Below are 20,135 nucleotides of genomic sequence, written 5' to 3'. Positions count from 1 at the left end.
CTCTCCCCCACCCTGACCAGGACCCTCTGGGTGTGCTCATTTCTCGGCCAGGACCCTCTGGGTGTGCTCATTTCTCGGGAGTCCACCGCCCACAAAGCTGGTCCCTCCCCAGGCTTGGGGGTAGTCAGTGGTGTCCTCACCGGGGACAGAAAGGCCTATCTATGGGGACCCGGGGGACTGAACACTCTGGTTTATTTGCCCCAAGGCCACCTGGGCACCAGCATCTTGAGGCCAGATGTGGGCTGTGACCCCTTGCTCCTGTTGGCTCATTGTCGCAGAAACCTAGCCCACTGGACCGCACTGGGAACCTGAGAGGGATCGAGGCAGCGTCCCCCAGTCCCTGAGCCCATGGATCCCTTTACGGGCTTGGTCACCCTATGACCCCTGGCAATGTTTCCAGTTACTCTTCACTTATGCGTGCATACGACAAAGAAGAAACTTCAAGTAAAAAAAAAACTGAGTTTACATCATTGTCTTCAACATAGCACATCAAATTCGTGTTCACTGTACTTGGGATTTACATCTCCGCGTTCAGCTCTTGCAGAAACACCAATTTTGACATTTTCCTATTTAATAAGTGATGTGAACTGTTCTGTTTTCGTTTTTAAAAAAAAGGTTTTATTTATTTATTTGAGAGAGTGAGAGAGAGCGAGCAGGACAAGCAGACTCCCTGGGGCTCGATCCCACGACCCTGAGATCATGACCTGAGCCAAAATCAAGAGTCGATGCTTACACCAACTGAGCCACCCGGGGGCCCCTGTTTTTTTTTCTTTTTCTTAAAACAACAACAACAACATTTGTAAGAAAAGGCAGGTATAAAGACTGACGGAAACAGTGATAAGCCGTGACAGTGACCCCCATGTCTGGAATTACTACTGAGGGACAAGCGGGGCCCGGGGTCCGAGACGTGACGCGGTGAGAAGGCCCCAGCACCGCCGTCGGGCAGTTCTCCCCAGCGTTCACCCTGTGTTGAACCAAGCCTCAGGGTCACTGCCAGGTGACAGGAAAGAGGAGAAGGGGGGCAAGTAAAGGGTACCGAGAGGAAACAAGCAGACATTCCACAGACAACTGTTCTTTTCACAAGAAAAAGGTGGGAGGATTGTTCTAGATTAAAAGAAAGCAAAGTGATGTGACAATCAAAGGTAATGCATGAAACTGGATTGGATCTGGGTTAAACCGAAAATACAGTAAAGGACATTTTTGGTCCCATGGGAGAAATTTGAATATGGACAGCATATTAGTATTACAGAATTATTTTTAATTTTCTTGGTGCCATGATACTTTTGTGACTATGTAGAATGCCCATGTTCTTAGAAAAAATGCAGGTGGGAGAATATGGGGATGAAGGGTCATGGTATCTGCAACTTACCTTTACCCGGTTCAACAAACTAGCGTATATACGGATGTACGTGTGTGTATGCGCGTGCACGTGACAGGTACGGATGGAGAAAGGAAGCAAGTGTGCAAACTTGACACCTGTCTCATCACTGTACTATCCTTTTCATTGATTGATTATCCAAGCAAATCACCACCCTAGTACAACGTCCTATTTTACAAATGAGGAAACTGAGACCCAGTGAGGCATGGGGCTGAGCCAAGGTCACCGAGTAACTGACGACCAAGCTGGAATTTGCACCCAGGTCTCCAGACAGCCAAGCTGAAGTTCTTTCCTTCATGTCCCTTGTCCTAAACATTGGTCCTAAACATTGGTGTGGCTTTTGGCTCCCCGAGGCTCCCTCCGAGCCTAGCGGCTTCTACTCTGTGTTCTGCTCCAAGGCCAGCTGCAGCCTGCAGGACTAATAGACCAGAAGCAGAGAGAAGGGGCTACGGACAAGCCAGTGATCGAAACCAGAGGTGACAGCCAGGAGTGGCGACAAGGGAGGAGACAATAGGAGAATTCAGACCACCTCGAACCCTGGGGATATTCAGAGTGCCCTTGATCGGGAGGGCATCTCTACACACAGGGATTGTCGAGGGCTGCCAGCCCGTACAACCGTGAACCCAGGCTACCACATGGCAAACAGCCTGTCTGGGAGGACGGGGTGCCCATGAGCTTGAGGGCTGACTCTGCCATGCAGACCGTGTGTAGTGCTCGGACGGGGGCAGGTCTCATCTGACCAGTGAGAGCCCAGCCCCCGCAGAGCAGGCCTATCCTATAACCATATCGGGTGCTGTCCGGAGGCAAGAACTTCAGTTTGGAGCCAGAGTGCTCAGGTCCAAATTCTGGCTCTGCCACTAACCAGCTGGGTGCCTTGAGGCAACTTGCTTAACTTCTCTGAGCCTGCGTGAAATGGGGAGTAACAGAACCTATATCACAGACGGATGGGAGGGCCAATGACGCCAGCATTGGGCCAGAGCCAGTAGCCCAATAAAGATTCACAGAGCGAGGGCTGCTATGCCCCAGGGAAGAGAGTCCGGGCAGAGGAAGAGCAAGGGGATGGCTCAGCGGCAGGGGTGGGCCTACAGGGTCTGTAGAACCTCAGGGAAGCCAGGGCGTCTGGAGCAGATAAGCGAGAGGCTGACGTCACAGCAGCAGGTGGCAAGTGGGTGTTGTTTTCACCGTGTTTATACTGGTTTTGTGCGTAGCTTCTTTTTATGGAAAGTTATTGGCTTCCTGTTTATTGCAGATACAAAGTACCCCTCCAAAGTGATACACTGTGAAAAAAAAATCCATTTATGGAAACACAAGAGGAATGGAGCACAGTGCACAAATAACAGAGACGGCAGACTGTCCTGGGAGCAGTGCCTGCAGGAAGGAGAAAGGCAACCTTCCGCTCTTGACTTATCGGCAGGAGCCGCCGTGGACTGGAGCCTGCAGGTTCACAACAGCGAATCCTGAACTTGACTCTATCTCAGAGGAGGGCAGATGGCTTCATCCACATGCCCCCTCTTGGTACAGATGGAAACACTGAGGCCCAGGGAGGCAGGGAGATGCGTTCACAGTTTGCTGGGAAGAACTGGTCCCAGTTTTTGTCTGACTCAATGCCCCAGCTGCTCCCCCACCCGGAATCCAGGGATTCGGACCCAGACTCCCCTCTGAGTCCACACGCTCCCCGTGTGCCCACCACTGACTGGAGAAAGCAGACCGGGAGGGGAGAGGGTGTGGAGTGGGGGCCTGGGGTCCTTCCTGTGCCTGAGGGGGTGGGGACCATCCCCACCTGGGCCACCAGCATGGGGCAGACCATTCTAGCAACAGCACCGTCTGCCCCTTTCTGGCAGCTGCCCCCTCGGACCTGGTCCATGTCTGCGCAAGAAGGGGCCAGGGGGTGAACTCTGACAGTCTGGGGAGCCCAGGGCTTCCATACCTCTGCTTTTGCTCGTCTCACATGCCACCTCGAGTCACGTCCTCATAAGATGGGGGAGGACTCGTCGACCACAGCCTGAATCCCCCTGGAGCCTCAGCAACAAGGGACAATTCGTCCTTCTGCAAAAAAGGAGCCCCCGCCCCTGCTGGTCACATTTGTGGAGCAAGTGGCCACTTACAAAGCACTGACCCATTGGCTCCCTTGTCGGCTCTCAAGGTTCCCATGGAGATGGGGAACCGGAGGCTCAAGGAGGGACTTTCAGAAGGCCGCCGTGGGCCTCTCCACCTCCTGTCCCTGAGGAGGGAGCGGGGGAGAGGCTGCCCGGGGGACGGTGGACCCGCCCTCGTTCTGGGGCTGCCACCAGTATGCAGGGCACACTGCCCCCCCAACCCCCCATTGGATTCCTTGACGGGGTTGGGCCAGGGGCTTGGCCGGGGTCCCTCCTAGCCAGAGCACACTCTAGGGGCTTGCTCCCCATGTCCCCAGGGACTGCTACCCTGTCCTTATCCTGGTTTGTGATGAGGCGGCTGCAAGGCCCATCACCGGCACTGTTCTCTCAGACAGAGGAGGCCACAGAGGCCTTCGGGGGAGGCCCGGCTTGGCCCCTCCCTGCTCTTGTGACCGTGGGATGTCACGCAACCCTGCTGAGCCTCCTTCTTCCTGCTCAAAATGGGAAAGCAGAACCTGCCTCCCTGCCTCCCAGAGTGGCCGCGAGGTTCCGGGAGGTCCGAGCCAGGGTGGTAGGGCCCCCAGGGATGTCTGTGTCCTCGTCCCCCACCCCGTGAATACGGCAGGCCATGGCAGAGCAGACTTAAGGCTGCTAATCAGTGAAGGTTGAGATGGGAGATTATCCTGGATTCTCTGGGTGGGCACGCGGACCCTCCTGTGGAGCCTCCGGCTGGAGAGCAGCCCCGCCAGCAAGGCTGGACGATGTTAGCCCCGCAAGACCCACTCAAAGTGCCGGCGTCCAGAACCGTAAGACCACACAGCTGTGTCTTTTTAAGCTGCCAAACTTGTGATCATTTGTTACCACGGCAACGGGAAGCCTCGACAGCCTCCCCGCAGCGTTCAGCGCAGTGCCTGGAGGACAGCAGATGCTAGGAAGTGAGAGCAGCTCTTGCTAATTCCTGCAGCGGGTGGGGGGCCTCGGTCTCCCCATCCTGAGCAGTGGGAATGGCCATGGGGACTCAAGGCCTCTTCCAGCTCTCTGACGTCTTAACGAGAAGATGTCCTGCCAGACAGCCAGGCCCTGACAAGGACACCCAGCTCGGGGCCACCGCTCCTATGTGTGCCGTGCAATCTTGTGGACGGACGGCACCGACTCGAAACCAACAGGAGCATCGAACTCGCAGGATCATGGGGAGTTTGGAGCCCGTGTTTTTATAGTGCTCTCAAGGTCAGATTCTAATAGGAACTTTTCTCTTTTACAGAAATGAGCTGAGAAAATCACATCTGGTCAGGGTCACTGGTGTGGGGAGAGGCTAGTCTATTCCAGAACACATCTGGCCCCCGCCTGCCGTTCTGCCAACCCCACGGGCGGACGGGCCTGGCCGTGGGTTAGACACACCTTGGACTGAGTCCTGGATTTCCTTACGGGCTGACTGGCCTTGGGAAGGGATGGGACCTGTCTAAGCCTCAGTGTACTTATCTGTAGGATGCGGAAGTAAGTACCCACCTTGAAGGCCTGTTGAGACAATTAAGCTAAATCAAGTTATGGGGTGGGTGGGTTGGTTGTTATTGTTGTTGTTTTTCAAGTTATATTTTTCAAAAGTGCTCCTCAGCAGGAATGCCCCATAAGCCTGAAATGCTCTGTCCCTTATGACCCCCTTCACTTGCTTCCATCACAGCCAAACCCCACAACACACCATAGCTCTCCGGGCCTTCCCTGTCCCGTCCCCAAGCCATTGTCCATGACCTTGCGTCTGCTGGAAGTCACTTCTCCCATCCTGTCTGCAGGTCGGAATCCTGCCTGGGGCATCCACCCCGCGAGAGCTCTGGGGGCCTCAGGGCCAGAGAGCGGGCGGGGGGGGGGGGGGGGGGGGGGAGGGGCTGCTGTTCCGAGCGCCTGGGGCATTTTCTCTTGAGTGGCTCTGCAATTTCCACCTTGAATCGGCTTTCCCTCCCCTGGGCCTTGTCTCCCTTACCGCCCCCCCCCCCCCCCCCCCCCCGTCTGTGGCCCCACTGAGTAAATGCTCACCACACCACAAAGGAGTGAGGGACTCGCTCCTCACGTGCCCCCACCTGCCATCTCCCTTCCCGAGCCCCGTGTCCCCACCCATCTCTCGAGGGCTGGTGGCTCCAGTAGGGCCTCACCTCTGCAGATGCGCAGTCATTCCGGCACACTGCGACAGTCGTGGAGCCCAGCAGGAAGAACTCCAGGACCGTAAAGCAGAGCAGGGCCACCTCCAGCCTCTGGATGTGGACCTGGAGGGGGTGGGGGAGACGGAGACAGGGCGAGGCCTCACTGGGTATCTGCACCCTTCAGGTGGGCACAGCAGGAGTCCGACCCAGCCAGCAGGGGGTGGTGGGGGCTTCAGCTGCAGGTGTGCACTGGGGAGGGCAGGGTGGGACTCTGTGGGTCTGGGACCAGGTCTTTCTCAGTCGCTGCTCTACACCCCCTGCCTGGCACCCCTGGTTCCTCAGTGAGTATTTGGAGGGCTGGAGAACCTCGTGGGTCTCTGGTAAAATTGCAGGTGGCCTTCAGTGTCGTCTCAGCCAGCCCCACTTAGATGGGGACACTGAGGCTCAGAGAGAAGGAGCATCTTTTGTAGCTGGGGAGGAGCTGGGCTTAGGACCACCCTGCAGTGGGGCCATCTCACACGGCCACACATGTGTGCGTGTGCGTGGTGGAGGCTGAGAAGGAATAACCACCCATCATGGTCAGGAACCTGGCCCAGGGACCCGCAGCCGCCCGCAGAGTGTCTCGCTCCACCTCTGCTGAAAAGGCACTGGGCTCGGAGTCGCAGGCCCGGCTTTGCGTCTTCACTGCACCCTTGACTTGCTGTGTGGCCTTGGTCTATTAATGTAGCCTCTCTGGACCTCAGTGCTCACCCTTAACATGGTGGTAACAGAGTAGACTTGGCCCAGTCTGCAAGGCTGCTGTGAGGCTCGCCCGTGATGGGGTCACTGGGGCTACGATGTTTAAAGAGACTCGAACAGTTCTAGATTGTGGTGCTGAATTTGCTGCCATCTTGCCGCTCAACCCCAAACAGGCCCTTCTTCCTCTCTGGTCCTCAGTTTCCCATCTATAAAAGTGGGACTGGGCTCACTGACTCTAGGCCTCGCCCAGCGCCCTAACGCTGACCAGCGAGACGCCAGCACCCCCTCTGCACTGTGCCTCAGGAGAGACGGGGTGGGAACAGACTGCCTGGGGGTCCTGGCATCTGTGCCTGGGCTCTGGAAGGTTTCCCGAGAGCCAGAAATGTCCTCTTGGCCAAGCCCCAGGCAACACCTTCCTGAGAGCGAGAGGACCCTCGGGGCGGGGGCACTCACCGTGCTGCTGGGGTACGGTGTCCAGATCGGGAAGTCAAAGGGACTCTCCAGAAAGAGATCTTTGGCAATGACAAAGAGGCCAGCTAGCACGCAGAAGCAGCTGAGGGCATGTGCTATCAGGCAAAGTGTCTTCTACAAGCAAAAGTAACAGTCACAACCATTGTCCAAAAGTTAGAGACCCAGACCCAGGTCCTGTGTCTAGGCCTGCCAGGTGCTTGCTCTGTGACCTCAGGAAAGACTCTGCCTGTCTCTGGGCCTCAGGCTCCTCATTCAAACATGACTTAATCATCCTGGCATCAACTATGTCACCTGGTCAGGGACCGGACCCCCAAATGGCGCCTCACCCCTTCCCTTCCCTACAGCCCTGAAGGTGCCCCATCCTCACACACTCGGCCTCCTTCCCCACCCACCACGTCCCTGAAATGCCTCCCTTCATCACCATCTTGGGTTAAGCATTAGTCCGAGGGCCTCTCACCAAGAGCGAACCCTTGTAACGGGGAAAATCTCTGACATACGGAACCTCTACCAGAGCGGACCTCTCGGCTGCGAGGACGTCCCATGATCAGGCACAGGGAGGGAGAGGCTTCTGGCTGTGAACGGGGCCCAGCCCAGGAGGAATGGGCAGGTCTTGGCACCCCCTGCCTCTGCTGGGCAAATGGCACAATGCCGTCTTGCTCTCTACTCCTCCCCAGAAGGCCGGGGACAGCCAGAGCCCAGCCCAGCCTGAGGGGCACAACTGTGGGCCAGGCCAGGCCTTCCGGGGCAGAGGGCGGGCCGAGGCCGTGAGGTAGGAGGGGTAAGGATGTTCCGTCTGGCCAGTCTTGTGTTGGTGTCCACTTGGGCCTACCCGGGCCGCCCGGGGCCGCTCCAGCCCGCCTGAGCTAGAAATGCTCTGACACCAGAGTGTATGGGAGAGAGACGAGGAGATGGGTAAGCCGTGGGGACAATCCTGGGGACGCAGAGGCCAGCTGTGGCAGGTCAGGAAACACTGCCAGGAGGACGGGCGTGTCTGCCGAGTTCTGAAGAATGATCAGGTGTAAATCAAAGCCGGGAGAGAAAGTGCATCCAGGAGTGGGCAGGGTGCTTGGGCCGGGGACAGCACAGAGCAGGGTTGTGTCCTTCAGAGATAAGAAGCACATGGAAACCCAGCTGCGGGCCATGCCGACCTGCTGATGCTGAACATGAGGACAGAACGGGGGCCCAGGAAGGGCAGGGGGTGAGGGGCAGACCTCGAGGACCTGGGGACCCTTCTGCTTGGATGCCCTCTGCTGTCCAGAAGACTCGTGCCTGCTCCCAGCCAATCCTGGAGAAGTGCCTTCCGAATCCCCACCCCACAGGCACAGATGCCTGTCACAAAGCTGACCCGGGCTTGGGATGGAAGGGAGTGACCTCAGTGCCCCAACTTACCAGATAAGTCTTCGAAAACAGCTCTACCACGATCACCAAGATCCCCGAAATGAGGAACTGCAGGCCAGATTTGAAACAGTCGTTAAGAGAGGGCAGGGTTCCTTGAAACCCACAAGTTTGCTTTCTTCTGCCTACTCTCTAAGAAAACCAAAGCCCTGGTGGCTGGCTGGTGGCAGGGCACCACTCCTCCAACGAAGGAGCTCCCCCTGACTGCCCCAGGGCCCACCCCGGCCCGCTCTGGCCATGCTGGTCTTCCCCGTGCGCACAAACCCTACACTTGGGATTCTGCTGCGCCCTGCACTGGATGCCCTCCCGGCCCCTCCCCCAGCCCCAGTTTGCTGGAAACAATCCCTCTGGGATCAGCTACCCTATCTTCTCCACTCCCACCCTCTCTCCAGTCCCGAAGCCTGCAGTTTGGACCTTCATTCTGAGGTCCCTGGTGTATTTCTGCTATGATTCCTTCAGCCGTTAGAGGAGTGGCCGCTGGGTGCCAGTCCCTGGGGACCACAGGAGGAGCCGACACTGCATGTGGAGACAGGCCCATCACTGCGCACCGAAAGCTCGGAGCTGGGGACCGTGGACTGAAGTGACAGCGGGGGGGTCAGGACAACTGCCCGAGAGGGCGCCGTGGGAGCTGGGACTCGGTGTGCGTGCAGGACTCCGGGGGACCCAGGGTTGGGAGCCTTCAGGAAACCGTGTGCTCTGCTCTCCTGGCATCTCCCATCCTGGCAATGGCCTGGAGAGGAGCCACACCTCACACGCCTGTGTTCCCGCAGACCCAGCCTGACAGTCTTAGGCACCAGCGACGGGTGGCTGGATCCACAGGCAGCCTGGCTGCCCGGATGCCCAAGCAAGATGGAGTCGGCCCGGCTCCTGCTGGCCCTCCACCTGCTGGGTGCCCCTGCTGGATTAGGGGAGTGTGCAGAGAGCCCGGGAGTGCTCCCCTGGGATGCAGACCCCAAGGGGCCTCCTGGGAAGGACTGAGGACACAGAAGCAGAGGCGGGGGGACTGGAGAATGGGGCTTCCCTCCTAGTAGCTCATTCTGACCCACCTGCCTCTGGCACCAAATGCCAGGGTGCCCCAGGCCTGCCTGCTGACTCCCACATCCGGCCCACGTTTTGGCCCCTACTCACAGAGGCAGCCCCCCAGAATGGATACCAAGACTTCAGCACCACCAGGTGAAGACTCTTGACGGTGGAGACGAGGCAACCCCCAAAGAGTGAGCACAGCAGAGCAATGACGACATGGAAGGCCTGGGGCGGGAAGGGAACAGGGAGCCAGTGCTGGGGGCTGGGCGTCGGGGAGGAGCCTGGTCTGCTTCCCCGCTTCCAAGGGATCCTGGTGGGTCTGCAAGGAAGGACTGGCTCCTTGGAAAGGGGGTCAAGTGATTGCCCCTTCCCCTGGGGTCCTGCCCGGGCCTCCTGGGGTTGGTGGGGGGGGGGGTGGCGGAGGGAAGAGGAGGAAAGGGGAGGGACTTGTGTTGAGGACTTCCTATGAGTGACATGGAGCCAGGTCTGGTGCAGGTGTAGACAGCCTCTCCCACCCCTCACGGCTTTTTCAATTCTAGCAGGAGCGGTAACCCCAGCCCTCCCTCTCCAGGCTCCACCCCTGGGGTCCCAGGAAATGGGTACTCACGCCCAGCAACTTGAGAAGGCTCTGTCTCTTCCTGGGCCGCTTCTGGTACCAGGCCGGAGGCGGGAAGGCAGGCAGGCTCAGCTGCGGGGGCAGGCTTATCTGGCCAGGCTGGGTGGGGTCCTGGGCCTGCCATGGTGGGAGCTCCTGGGCCTGCCATGGTGGGAGCTCCTGGGCCTGCCATGGTGGGAGCTCCCTCACTTCCGGTCTGGGAATCACGCCGGCTGCTCCATAGGCTTCTGCTGTCAGGAAGTGGGCCAGGGACCTTGGCTGTAGGAGAAAGAGAGAGGCTGGGTCAGAGCCCATCCCATTTCTGGGGCTCGTGCCTGGGTGAGACTCAGTGACTGTCGCCTCTTCTCCCTGAGCCACGGCCTTCCAGGACAGGCTGCCCTGTCCAGTAACCCCTGAACCTGATTTGACGTAGAATAACCTGGCTTCTGGGCATGGGGTGAATTGGCTACTCGAGGCCTCTGTGGCATTGCGGGGACCTCATTCTGTCTGGGGAAGAAAAAACGGTCAAACTTCCCAGCCACTGCGAGACAGAAGACATCCAAACTGGCGAATATGGTGCCTCCTGGGTTTGGGCTGTTGGGGAAGAGGAAGGAGGGAAACTTCTGTGGAGGACCCGCCATGAGCCAACGCTGAGCCCGGAAGTCCATATTTACCAGTGAGTCAACATTTACACGCATTCTCTCTCTTCTTGGCAGTGGGATAAGCATTTTACATTATCTGATGTTACCCTCCTCCCAAATATCTGAGGTGACTACTGTGCTTGCTTCCATTTTGCAGATGAGGCCCAGAGAGGTTAAGCCACTTGCCCAAGGTCACACAGCCAGGAAATGACTGGGCTGGGACTCAAGCCTGGCAGACTGGCTCTGGGGTGTGTGGGCTTACGTCCTCCAGGCACTGCTGCCTCAGTGAATGAAAGGAAATGTTCTGGATGTTTTAACAGGCATGAGAAAGAGGTTGAGGGAAAACTTTGCAGGGGACAGAAAGCCCCACTTGCTGAGGGGCCTGGTCACTATGTTGTACACTGAACTGGGGCACATAGAGCTTGGGGGCTGCCTGGTGACTTCTAGTGAGAAAAGCTGACCTTTCCCAGGGGAATCGAGGTGGGATGGGGTTGGGAGAATAGGGGAGCCCGTTTATGGAAATCGAGGTAGGAGACAGTTCTCCATGGGGATGGGGTTCATGAGCAAAGTGAGTGGGCTGTCCTTACCTTTCCTGGTAAAAAGAAAGGGGGAGCACATTCCCCTCAGTTTGAATTCCAACTGTATGAATTCAGGAGGTCCCATGTGAACACTCCCGTTTTGCAGTTTTCCTGCATGGAGGAGGTGACAGTAGCAGGCAAAAGAGCTTCAGGAGCCTGGGAGGGACAGGCGGCGTGCATAGTTAAAACCCAGACAAGGAGGAAAGGAGGGGACAGGGTCCGAGGGCCAAAGGGCCAGACAGGGCCTCACATCTCGTGAGCACTGGCTCTGAGCTAGGCTGACCTCCCTCAATCCCCGGGAAGTTGGCTCCATTCTTTAGAAGAGGAAGTGGAGGTCCAGTGAGGTCCAGGGCCTTGACCAAAGTCACACGGCCAGAAGGGGCCTGGGATTTGGGACTGTGTGTGGTCTGACAAGCTGCTGGGCCCTCTGCTAAATGTCTCCACTGGCCGTAGTGACAGTCCCGATCTAGTGGGGAGGGAGGCAGAGGGGCTCCAGCAGCTGAGCCCAGAGACACATTGGTGCACGACTCTCTTTTCTGTGACATGGCCCGGCTGTGCTTGGAAGTCTGTCCTCTTAATTCCCAGCATTTCAGGGCCCCTCTGACATAGCCGCTGGACCCACGGATGCAGTTAGAGGCAGAGGCCTAACCAGGTAGCCACTGGCTGCAGCTAGCCTTCTCTGGTGCCCCTGGAAGGACAGAGCCCGCCCCTGAGCCTCGACACCACCAGAAAGCACGACAGAAGGAAGACTTGTGAGCAGAGGGGTCTTAGACGGACTAGGTTATCCAGGGAGATAGTGAGCACTTGGTCACTGGAGGTGTGCCATGGGCCTGGGCTTTCACTTTCCAGAATGTGACAGCAGGAAGCATTTAAATATCCACTGTAGTCAAGAATGCAGAGTAACCTTTCTCAAAGTGTGTTCCACGGAACACGGGTCCCAACAGATCAGCCGCAGAAGGGTTCCGTAGTCAAATAAGTTTGGGAAAACCTGGATATCAACCCCCCCCCCACCACTCTTTAGCATAGTAAAGGTCCTGAGAATTCCTGCAGAGGAGTACTCTATTTTAATATTAAGGGCATTTCCCAAACTTAATAGGCTGTGGAAGCTTTTTTCTGTTGCTTCTACAGTTGTTCTGTGGGGAACACTTTTGGGCACAGTGGCCTTAAACGAACAAACTTCTGGTTCCAGGGGTTTTTTGGCCTTCTTTGCCCTCCCTTTGGCCTTCTTTGCATATGGTGGTGGGGGTAGGGATTGGACTGTGATCTCCAGAGGCCACGTCCAACTTTAAACAACTCTCTCAGGGGACAGGGAGCTGCTGCAGAGCTGTCCTGCCACCAGGAGGGAGGGGTGCTGAGGGCGGGGCTTGGAGAAACAGAGGGACAGCCTGTCTGCCGTGAGGTTCCCATCTTCCAAGGAGGGCGTGAGCTCCAAGTCCTTAGAAGACATACCCTGTTGCCCCCGCCCTCTGTTCCTCCAGAGCCCCGGGTAGAGCTGTGTGGGGTGGAGGTGCGCTGACCCCCGGGGCGGGTGGCCAGAGACCAAGGACAGTGGGAGGACTGCTCTTAGCCTTGGCCCCTCCCCCATCCCTCAGCCAGCCTGGTATCCCCAGGGAAACCAGCCAGGGCCCAGATTCCCTTTGGTCCGTCAGCTCCTGGAAGGCAGGGCCAACAGGGACTGAGCTGGGGGGCCCCCTCCAGCCCCCAGCAGAGTGGACACGTCATGAGCGTTGGACACGGGCAAGGCTGGCTCAGATCCTGGCTGCGTTCCCGGGAGCTTGGACCTTGGGCAGGTTGATGATATCTCACTATCTCCTTGTCACATGGGGGGTGGGGTACTAGTGTCTCTCCTGGGCACAGGGGAGAGGGTGGGGTGTTATAAGGATTGAGTGCGATAAGGTCTGCAATGTGCAGGGCCTGGCAGGTAGCAAACACCCAGCAGACATCAGCCTGCCACAGGCCTGCAATCCCCCACCCAGCCGCCACTTGGTCCTCACTCATTCCTCCCTTAAGACTTGACCCATCCTGGGCGCCTGGGTGGCTCAGTCGGTTAAGCCTTTGGCTCAGGTCAAGATTCAAGATCCTAGAGTCTTGGGATCGAGTCCCACATCGGGCTCCCTGCACAGTGGGGAGTCTGCTTCTCTGCCCCTCCCCTGGCTCAGGCTCTCTCTCTCTTTCCTCTCGCTCACTCTCTCTCCAATAAATTAATAAAATCTTTTTTTTTTTTTTTAATACTTGACCCATCCTGTCCTCATTGCCCTCAGGGGTGATCATGGGGGGGAAGGGGTGTGAGAGTTCGGGGCTCCTGGGGACGGAGGGAAGGTGTGGCAAGGGAGGGAGAGGACCGGGTGTACTGAGCGTACTGGCTGGTCTGAGATTCATCCGTGGAGTCTCAGCTGAACGCCACAGGGACCCCAGCAACAGTGAGATCTGACAATGGAGGTTTGTGGTCGAGCAGATAGAGGAAACGTGAGGCCCTGATCAGTCTGTGCTGGGGAAGCCTAGAGGACAGGGCAGCTTCTGAGGGTGTGTGTGCATGCATGTGTGCGTATGTGTGTATGTGTGCATGTATATATGCGTGCACATGTGTACATGTGCATATGTGTACACGCACGCGTGTACTGTATGTACATGTGAATGTGTGCATGTGTGCATGCGTACGTATGTGTACATACGTGCATGTGCGCATACATGTGCATGTGTGCAGATGTGTACATGCGTGCACATGTGCATATGTGTGCATATGTGTAGACGTGTATTCATGTGCATACACCAGTGTGCATGTGTGTATATGCACGCATATGTATATATTTGTGTGCACGCACTGGTGTGCATGTGTATATGCGTGCACACGTATGTACACGTATGTACACGTGTATGTGTATTCGTGTGCATGCACTGCTGTGCATGTGTGTATATGCACCCATGTGTGTATGTGTGCATGTGTGTGTGCATGTGTGTATTCATGTGCACGCACTGGTGTGCATGTGTGTATTTGCATGCATGTGTGTGTGCATGTGTGTCAAACAGAGACAGGCAGGAATTGAGAGATACTGAGTCACACAATGTGACAAGGGGCTGGTGGGAGGCTGGGGGTCATCCCTAGAGGATCGGGTTTTAGTGGCTGCCAGTTAGAAAATAGGGGAGTGTGCCCCCCCCGCCCTCCAGGGGCCAGCAGGAAACAGAGGCCGCGCTCTGGGGTGGAGTCAGGAGGCCTGGACCCTGCGTGGTCCTGGGCAAGTCCTTTCCCCTCTTTGGGGCCTTGCTCCCGTGTGTGTGTGTGTGTGTGTGTGTGTGTGTGTGTGTGTGTGTCTGAGTTTCTGGGATTGGAGATTGGAATGGAAATCGCTGTGACCCCCTCCCAGCTGGCAGCAGATGGGCTCTAGGTAGTGTGTTACTCCCTGGGGTAGATGCTCCTGCTGCCCCCCACTTCCCATTTACTGGGGGGTGGGGTGCCCATTGCCAGCTGCTGTAATCCTTGGTGATAAGGGCTCCTAACTGCTCCGTCCTGGGGGTTTAGTTACAGCCCCTCCCCCCCAGCCTGCAGCCAATCACCGACTGGCACAGGGCACGAAAGGACAGCCCCCTGGCTGCCAGATGGGACCCAGCCTGTGCTACTGAGCACTGGCTGTGGCTGCCCGTGGGATCAGCAAAAGCTGGCGTCAGCTGAAACCATCTCTGTCCTTCCTGTCCTGCTTCGCGCTGTTTTTCTCTTGAGAGCACTCCCTCGCAAGCCAGTTGCCCACCACCCTCCTCTCAGGCTCTGCTCTGATAGAATCTGACCGAAGACACGCGCCTCCTGGTTCCTGCTGTGGGGGACCACTCACCTGGCCCTGGGACCTCCACTCGGAGCTTGCAGCCATGCTCTGGCCCCGGGTCCCACCTCAGCCCCACAGACGCGCACCGAAGATCACAACATCCTTTGACGCTCGACTTTGGATCTTTTCCCTCCTGGCCCCGCCTTCTGCTTCAGGCCCAGCAGCCTGTGAGCTGAGCGGTCAGCATCTTCCCCACCCCCCAAGCCAGGCAGGTGGAAATCTTTGCACCCACTTTACAGCAGCAAATTTCCTTGGACAAACCACACCTGTCGACAATTCCATCTGTTTACAGCACGGGACAGATGATGTGAAGATGATTGCAAATCTTTCGTAGACTCCCAGGTTGTCTTTTAAAGTATCTTTCTAATTTTGCGTCATTTCTGACATCTCCAAAAGTAGAGAGAATGGTCCAGTGAATGCCCGTGTACTTCCCCCCGGGGCTGCAGTGGTCAGGGGCTCGCAGGGGACGTTGCCCGTCAGCTCCCACCCCTCCCCCATCGGGAGCGATACTCTGGCATCCCATGGTTTGTAAACATTGTGGTATTTATCTCTAAAAGATAAGGACTCTTTAAAAAGACCATGATCAGGGGCACCGGGGTGGGTCGGTTGGTTAAGCGTCTGCCTTCGGCTCAGGTCATGATCCCAGGGTCCTGAGAATTGAGCCCAGCATTGGGCTCCCTGCTCAGTGGGGATTCTGCTTCTCCCTCTGTCTCCGCTTGTGCTCTCTCTCTCTCTGTCAAATAAATAAAATCTTAAAAAAAGAAAAAAGACTCTGATCATGTCACAATTGCACGAAGCGCGTGGAGTTCTGGTGGCCCCCAGGGGCACTGACGCTCAGCAGGGTGCCCTGCGTGCTTACGTAACTGCTCCTCTGTGGGTAGAAATGTCTCCTGCCCGCGGCTGCCACCTGCGAGGCTTCAGATACCTGGTCAGTGATCAGGTTTCTCCGATGGTCTCAGGAGCACCTTGTTACGGTTGATGTGTGGGACTCAGGATCCAGGCCCACAAATTGTGTCAGCCGATCAGATGCAACCCGGGTACCCTGCCCCCGCTCTGCCCCAGCACGGCGCTGCACTCTTGGGGTGTTCGGATCCTGAGGAGGTGGCTCTGGTGGCTCCCGCCTGGGGCTCCTTGCCTATCTGGCTATGCCGAGGGCGGGCTGAGACGCGGCCGAGCCCGGCGGCCGCTCCCGATGACCACCCTGCCCACGCCATCGCTTGCTGAGCACAGCCGTGCACTTCGGGGCCGATGCTGGGTCCGGGCTGCGTGAGTGCACACCTCGATTCTACCGCTTTGTGGTTGTGAGACTTGGGGTGCATTATTGGACCTCTCAGCCTCAGTTTTCCCCTCTGCAAAGTGGGGCTAACAATACATCTGCGGGGAGTTGCTAGAGGGTTCCATGAGTTAGAATATTAAAATGCTTACAGCAGTGCCTGGCCTGTGTCAGCTGCTGTAAGTATTATTGTCACCGTGCACTCACGGGGGTCCCTCATGCCCAGCAGTCATGCCTGTCCCAGGTCACACACACAGCCACGTGCACAGCAACTGCCCTACACTCACTCAGCTGTCACACTCACTGCAAGGTCACTCACCTTCTCTCAGGCCTGCCGGGCTGGGCAGCCCTTCTGTGAATAGTGCGGCCGGGCCCTCAGCCGCTCTGGAAGGCCCCCTTCCACTGGCAGCCCCCCGCCCCCCACTGCAGTCTCCAGGCTGGCTCGTGCCCGGTGACCTCCCGTGGGGTGTGCACTTGTCAGCAGGTGCTTTGCCCTATTCATCACGCACACCTTTAGCTCTTTAATGGTGGGATGACCATTTTTCTAGAAGCTGTGGCTTTTCACTGGGTTAGAGGCTTCTGCTTCGCCACTCAGTCGCATACAACATATAACACACACGCACACACACACGCACTCACGCACGCACCACCCTGCACCCTCGTTCGTTAACGGGCTCCCTCGTTCACAGAAGCTTTCCTGAGCACTTAGGACAGGCCAGGCATGCTGCTATGTGGGGAGGTCCAGGAGTGGGGGAGAGACTGCTCTGCCATTGAGGAGCTCGGACACTGTGACAGGCAGAATAATGGTCCCCAGCGATGGGTACCGTCCTAGTCCTGGAAACTGCGACTTGTTACCTTCCATAGTCAAAGGACTGGCAGGCGTGATTCATTGAAGGATCCCGAGACGGGGAGATTATCCTGGCCTACTCAGTGGCCCCCCTGTAATCACAGGGTCCCCTCCGCGCCCAGGGAGGCAGGGGAAGCAGAGTCAGTGAGAGTGACCGGAAGGGGCAGGGCTGCTGGCTTGGAGGAGGGAGGACAGGGTCACACGGCAACGGATGCTGAGGTCCCTGCAGGCTGGAAAAGCAAGGAAACAGCTTCTCCCCTAGAGCTTCCAACAGGAACGCCGCCCTGCCAATACCTTGATTTTAGGACTTTCGACCTCCAGAACTGTAAGCTGATAAACGCGTTGTTGAAAACACGAAATTTGTAGTCATAACAGGAAATGGAGAGAGTCCAGCGGGGAAGATGGTCAGGGAGGCAGGCAACTGTGTGGTGGAGAAGTGACATGACCCTGGATAGGGGGGTGTGGGAACAGCCCAGCAGAGGCCACCTCACCTAGACAGTGGGGAGAAGGATGAGGATAGGGAAGGCTTCCTGGAGGAAGTGACATCTACACTGAGGTCTGAAGGCGGCTGGGAGTTCAGTGGGACAGACAGGAGAAGGGGGGCCAGGGAGGGGACTGCGCTCTAGGGAGAAGGATTTCCTAGGTTCGGCATGGCTGCAGGTCAAGCGCAGAAGGAGGCTGGGAAGAGACAAGAGAGGTCAGCGGGCGCTGTCTCTGGGGCTTTGTAAACCTTGCGGAACCTGTGGACTTTAGCCCCAGGGCAAAGGAGAGCCGGGAGGGGCCGTGTTGGAGCAGTAGCGCCAGGGCTTTTGTGCCTGAGATAATTCCTTCTGGCTGTTATCTAGCCTAGAGCTGGGCAGGGCCAGCTGACAGCTGGGGACACAGGCTAGGTCAGCAGGCTGATGTCACGACACAGGGGAGAAGTGACAGTGGTTCAAAGGTGCTGGGAGGAGGCTGGAGAGAGTGGATCGAGTTGAGAAGAGCGAGGAGAACCAGTGGGGCTGATTACTTGGGAGGTCGAGGGTGGGGGACCAGGATTGGCCCTCGGATTCTGTTTTGGGCACTGACGGACGTAGGGAGGGAAAATGGTTTGAGTTGGAACAGAGGCTCTGAATTTCTTTTCAGTGGGACATGAGAACAGATGCTGAAGCAGGAGAGGTCCAGGTGGGGGCAGATTCGGGAGCTGTCAGGGTGGTGACAGATGACCGCCGTGAGCTCCAGGAGAGCAGGGACTTTGGCTCATGCCCAGCGTCCGCAGAGCCTAGACAGCCGGCGGACGCTCCATCAGCACCTGCTACAGAGCGTGGAGCGCACGGACGAGGCCAGGGTAGGTGAACTCGAGGGACAGATGGAGCTGTTAGGATTCACACAAAGCTTTTTAAAAGCCCATTGATCTTGGTGACGATGAGGTCAAGGGCAGCAGCCCTGGAGAGAAAGATTTTGGCAGAGTGAGCTGGAGGGGAGGAAGCGGCCTCCATCACGAGGAGAAAAGTAAGCCCTGGTGGAAGGGCTTTCTGGGGTCAAGACTGACCTTGGAAGCTGGGAGGGAGTGGAACACACTGCATTTTCACACTCACAAAATTTAATGGGACAGAACTGTCAGCTCCAAGTCCTCCAATCTCGTCTATTGCTGTCGAGAGCTGAGGCTGGCTTGTGACCCCACTCCAGCTCCGTGCCTGCACCACCTGGGAACCAGGCCTTCCTTAAAGGGGGCAGGTGGCTGAATGGCGCTAGCCAACCACCTGCCCTTGGGAAGACCTCACAGAAAGGACAACATTAAAATAGGGTTTTGAAGGAGGAGCAGGAGTTTGTTAGATGAAGAAGTGGGGGTGCTGAGAAATGCAGCCCCATCCCAGTCTTTGGGATGAAGAAGCAGGAGGAAGGAGGGGAACGGGTTGGTGGAAAGTGCTTGGTTTTGGACCTGGGGAGCCGTGGGGTGAGACACAGACTCTGACGTTAGCTGGAGCTGAGTTCAAATCCCAGCATGGCCTGTTACTAGCTCAGTGGCCTTGGGTACTTGATTTGACCTCTTCAAGCTCCCGTGTCCTCAGTTGTAGAATGGGGTTATGGATGCCTGCTTGTTTGGGCTCAGGTGGGGACCGACCAAGTGCCAGATCACACCACACAGACCCCAGCTCCCAGAGAAGCCCCCTTTTGGTGACAGTGGGGCCCAGGTCTTCTGATCCATACTGGGCAAGCCTTCAAAACCCCTGAGGTTAAAAAGAAAAAGTCATTGCAACGGGACCAGCTCAAACTGTAGGCCACACTGTTTATTTCCCTCTGTGGAGTGGAGGAGACGACCATCCACCAGGACCTCTGACATCAGGTAGAAGTGTCCCCTTTGCCCCAGACCCAGCCCGGCTGATGGTGACCTGAAGGGGCAGCTCTGCTCCCCAGGCTGGGGGGAGGGGCCGCCACGGCTGTGCCTCTGTGGATGCTGACTGGGGTGCCCCGGACTGGCTTCAGCCGTCCTTGAAACCTCCCGAATCCTGGGAGATGGGCAGCGCTGGAGCCAATACTGACTCTATTTTATAGATAAGGAAAACGAGCTTTTCCAGGGCATGGGGGGATATCACCTGACTTAGAACAGGACTTCGGGGAGGTCTGGGGAGCTGGAAGGTCTTAAATGCCATCTAGTTAATGCTTCAGTTTCCAGGGAAACTGAGGCTCATGGCATGGCAGCAGATGACAAAGCACAGAGCTGGTCCTGGGACCTGGAGACCCGAGGTCAGGCCACGGCAGGCCGTGTGGCCTCAGCACTGACTCAGTACCCTTTTTCTGGAGGATTCTGGGCTCCTGAGCTTAATGATCTTCCCAAGGCCTGAGGGCAGCCATTGAACCTATAAGCCAATGAGGCCACAGCTGCCCCCGAATGAGCAGAGAGAAATGCAGAACAGCACGCGGGGACATTCCCAGAAGGGCGACAGGGCCCAGGAAGCTGAGGGACACACACCCTTGACATCAACTAGTTCTCTTAGGGAAGAAGCCACCGAGGGAGATGTGTGGGACAGACGTCCCCGGGAAACTTCACTTGGGTGCCACAATGTGCGAGGCTGGGGTGGGGGGAGGGGCTGCCCCCAGATTAACGCGGTGGGGGCAGGGAGAGGCTGGGCCCACACGGTAAAGGCTGGCTTCCAACCCGCGGAGTGACCT

At 57.2% G+C, this 20,135-nt stretch overlaps 1 protein-coding gene across 1 annotated transcript; it reads right to left on the bottom strand.

The window, feature by feature from the left end:
• Positions 1-588: 588 nt before the first annotated feature.
• On the bottom strand, positions 589-14,986 carry MS4A10 (membrane spanning 4-domains A10). Its single transcript, XM_045787106.2, has 8 exons — positions 14,872-14,986; positions 9,841-10,107; positions 9,339-9,458; positions 8,205-8,261; positions 6,798-6,929; positions 5,619-5,729; positions 3,306-3,424; positions 589-2,655 (listed from the first exon to the last, which is right to left on the bottom strand). Exons 1-7 carry the CDS (start codon positions 14,905-14,907, stop codon positions 3,323-3,325), a joined length of 825 nt encoding a protein of 274 aa, XP_045643062.2. The 5' UTR covers positions 14,908-14,986; the 3' UTR covers positions 589-2,655; positions 3,306-3,322.
• Between the last annotated feature and the right edge of the window lie 5,149 nt (positions 14,987-20,135).

This window comes from Ursus americanus, chromosome 24 (genome assembly GCF_024610735.1).
Source record: "Ursus americanus isolate L20-20 chromosome 24, mUrsAme1.1.p, whole genome shotgun sequence".
Taxonomy (NCBI): Eukaryota; Metazoa; Chordata; class Mammalia; order Carnivora; family Ursidae; genus Ursus; species Ursus americanus.
This window is presented reverse-complemented; position numbering and strand designations above follow the sequence as displayed.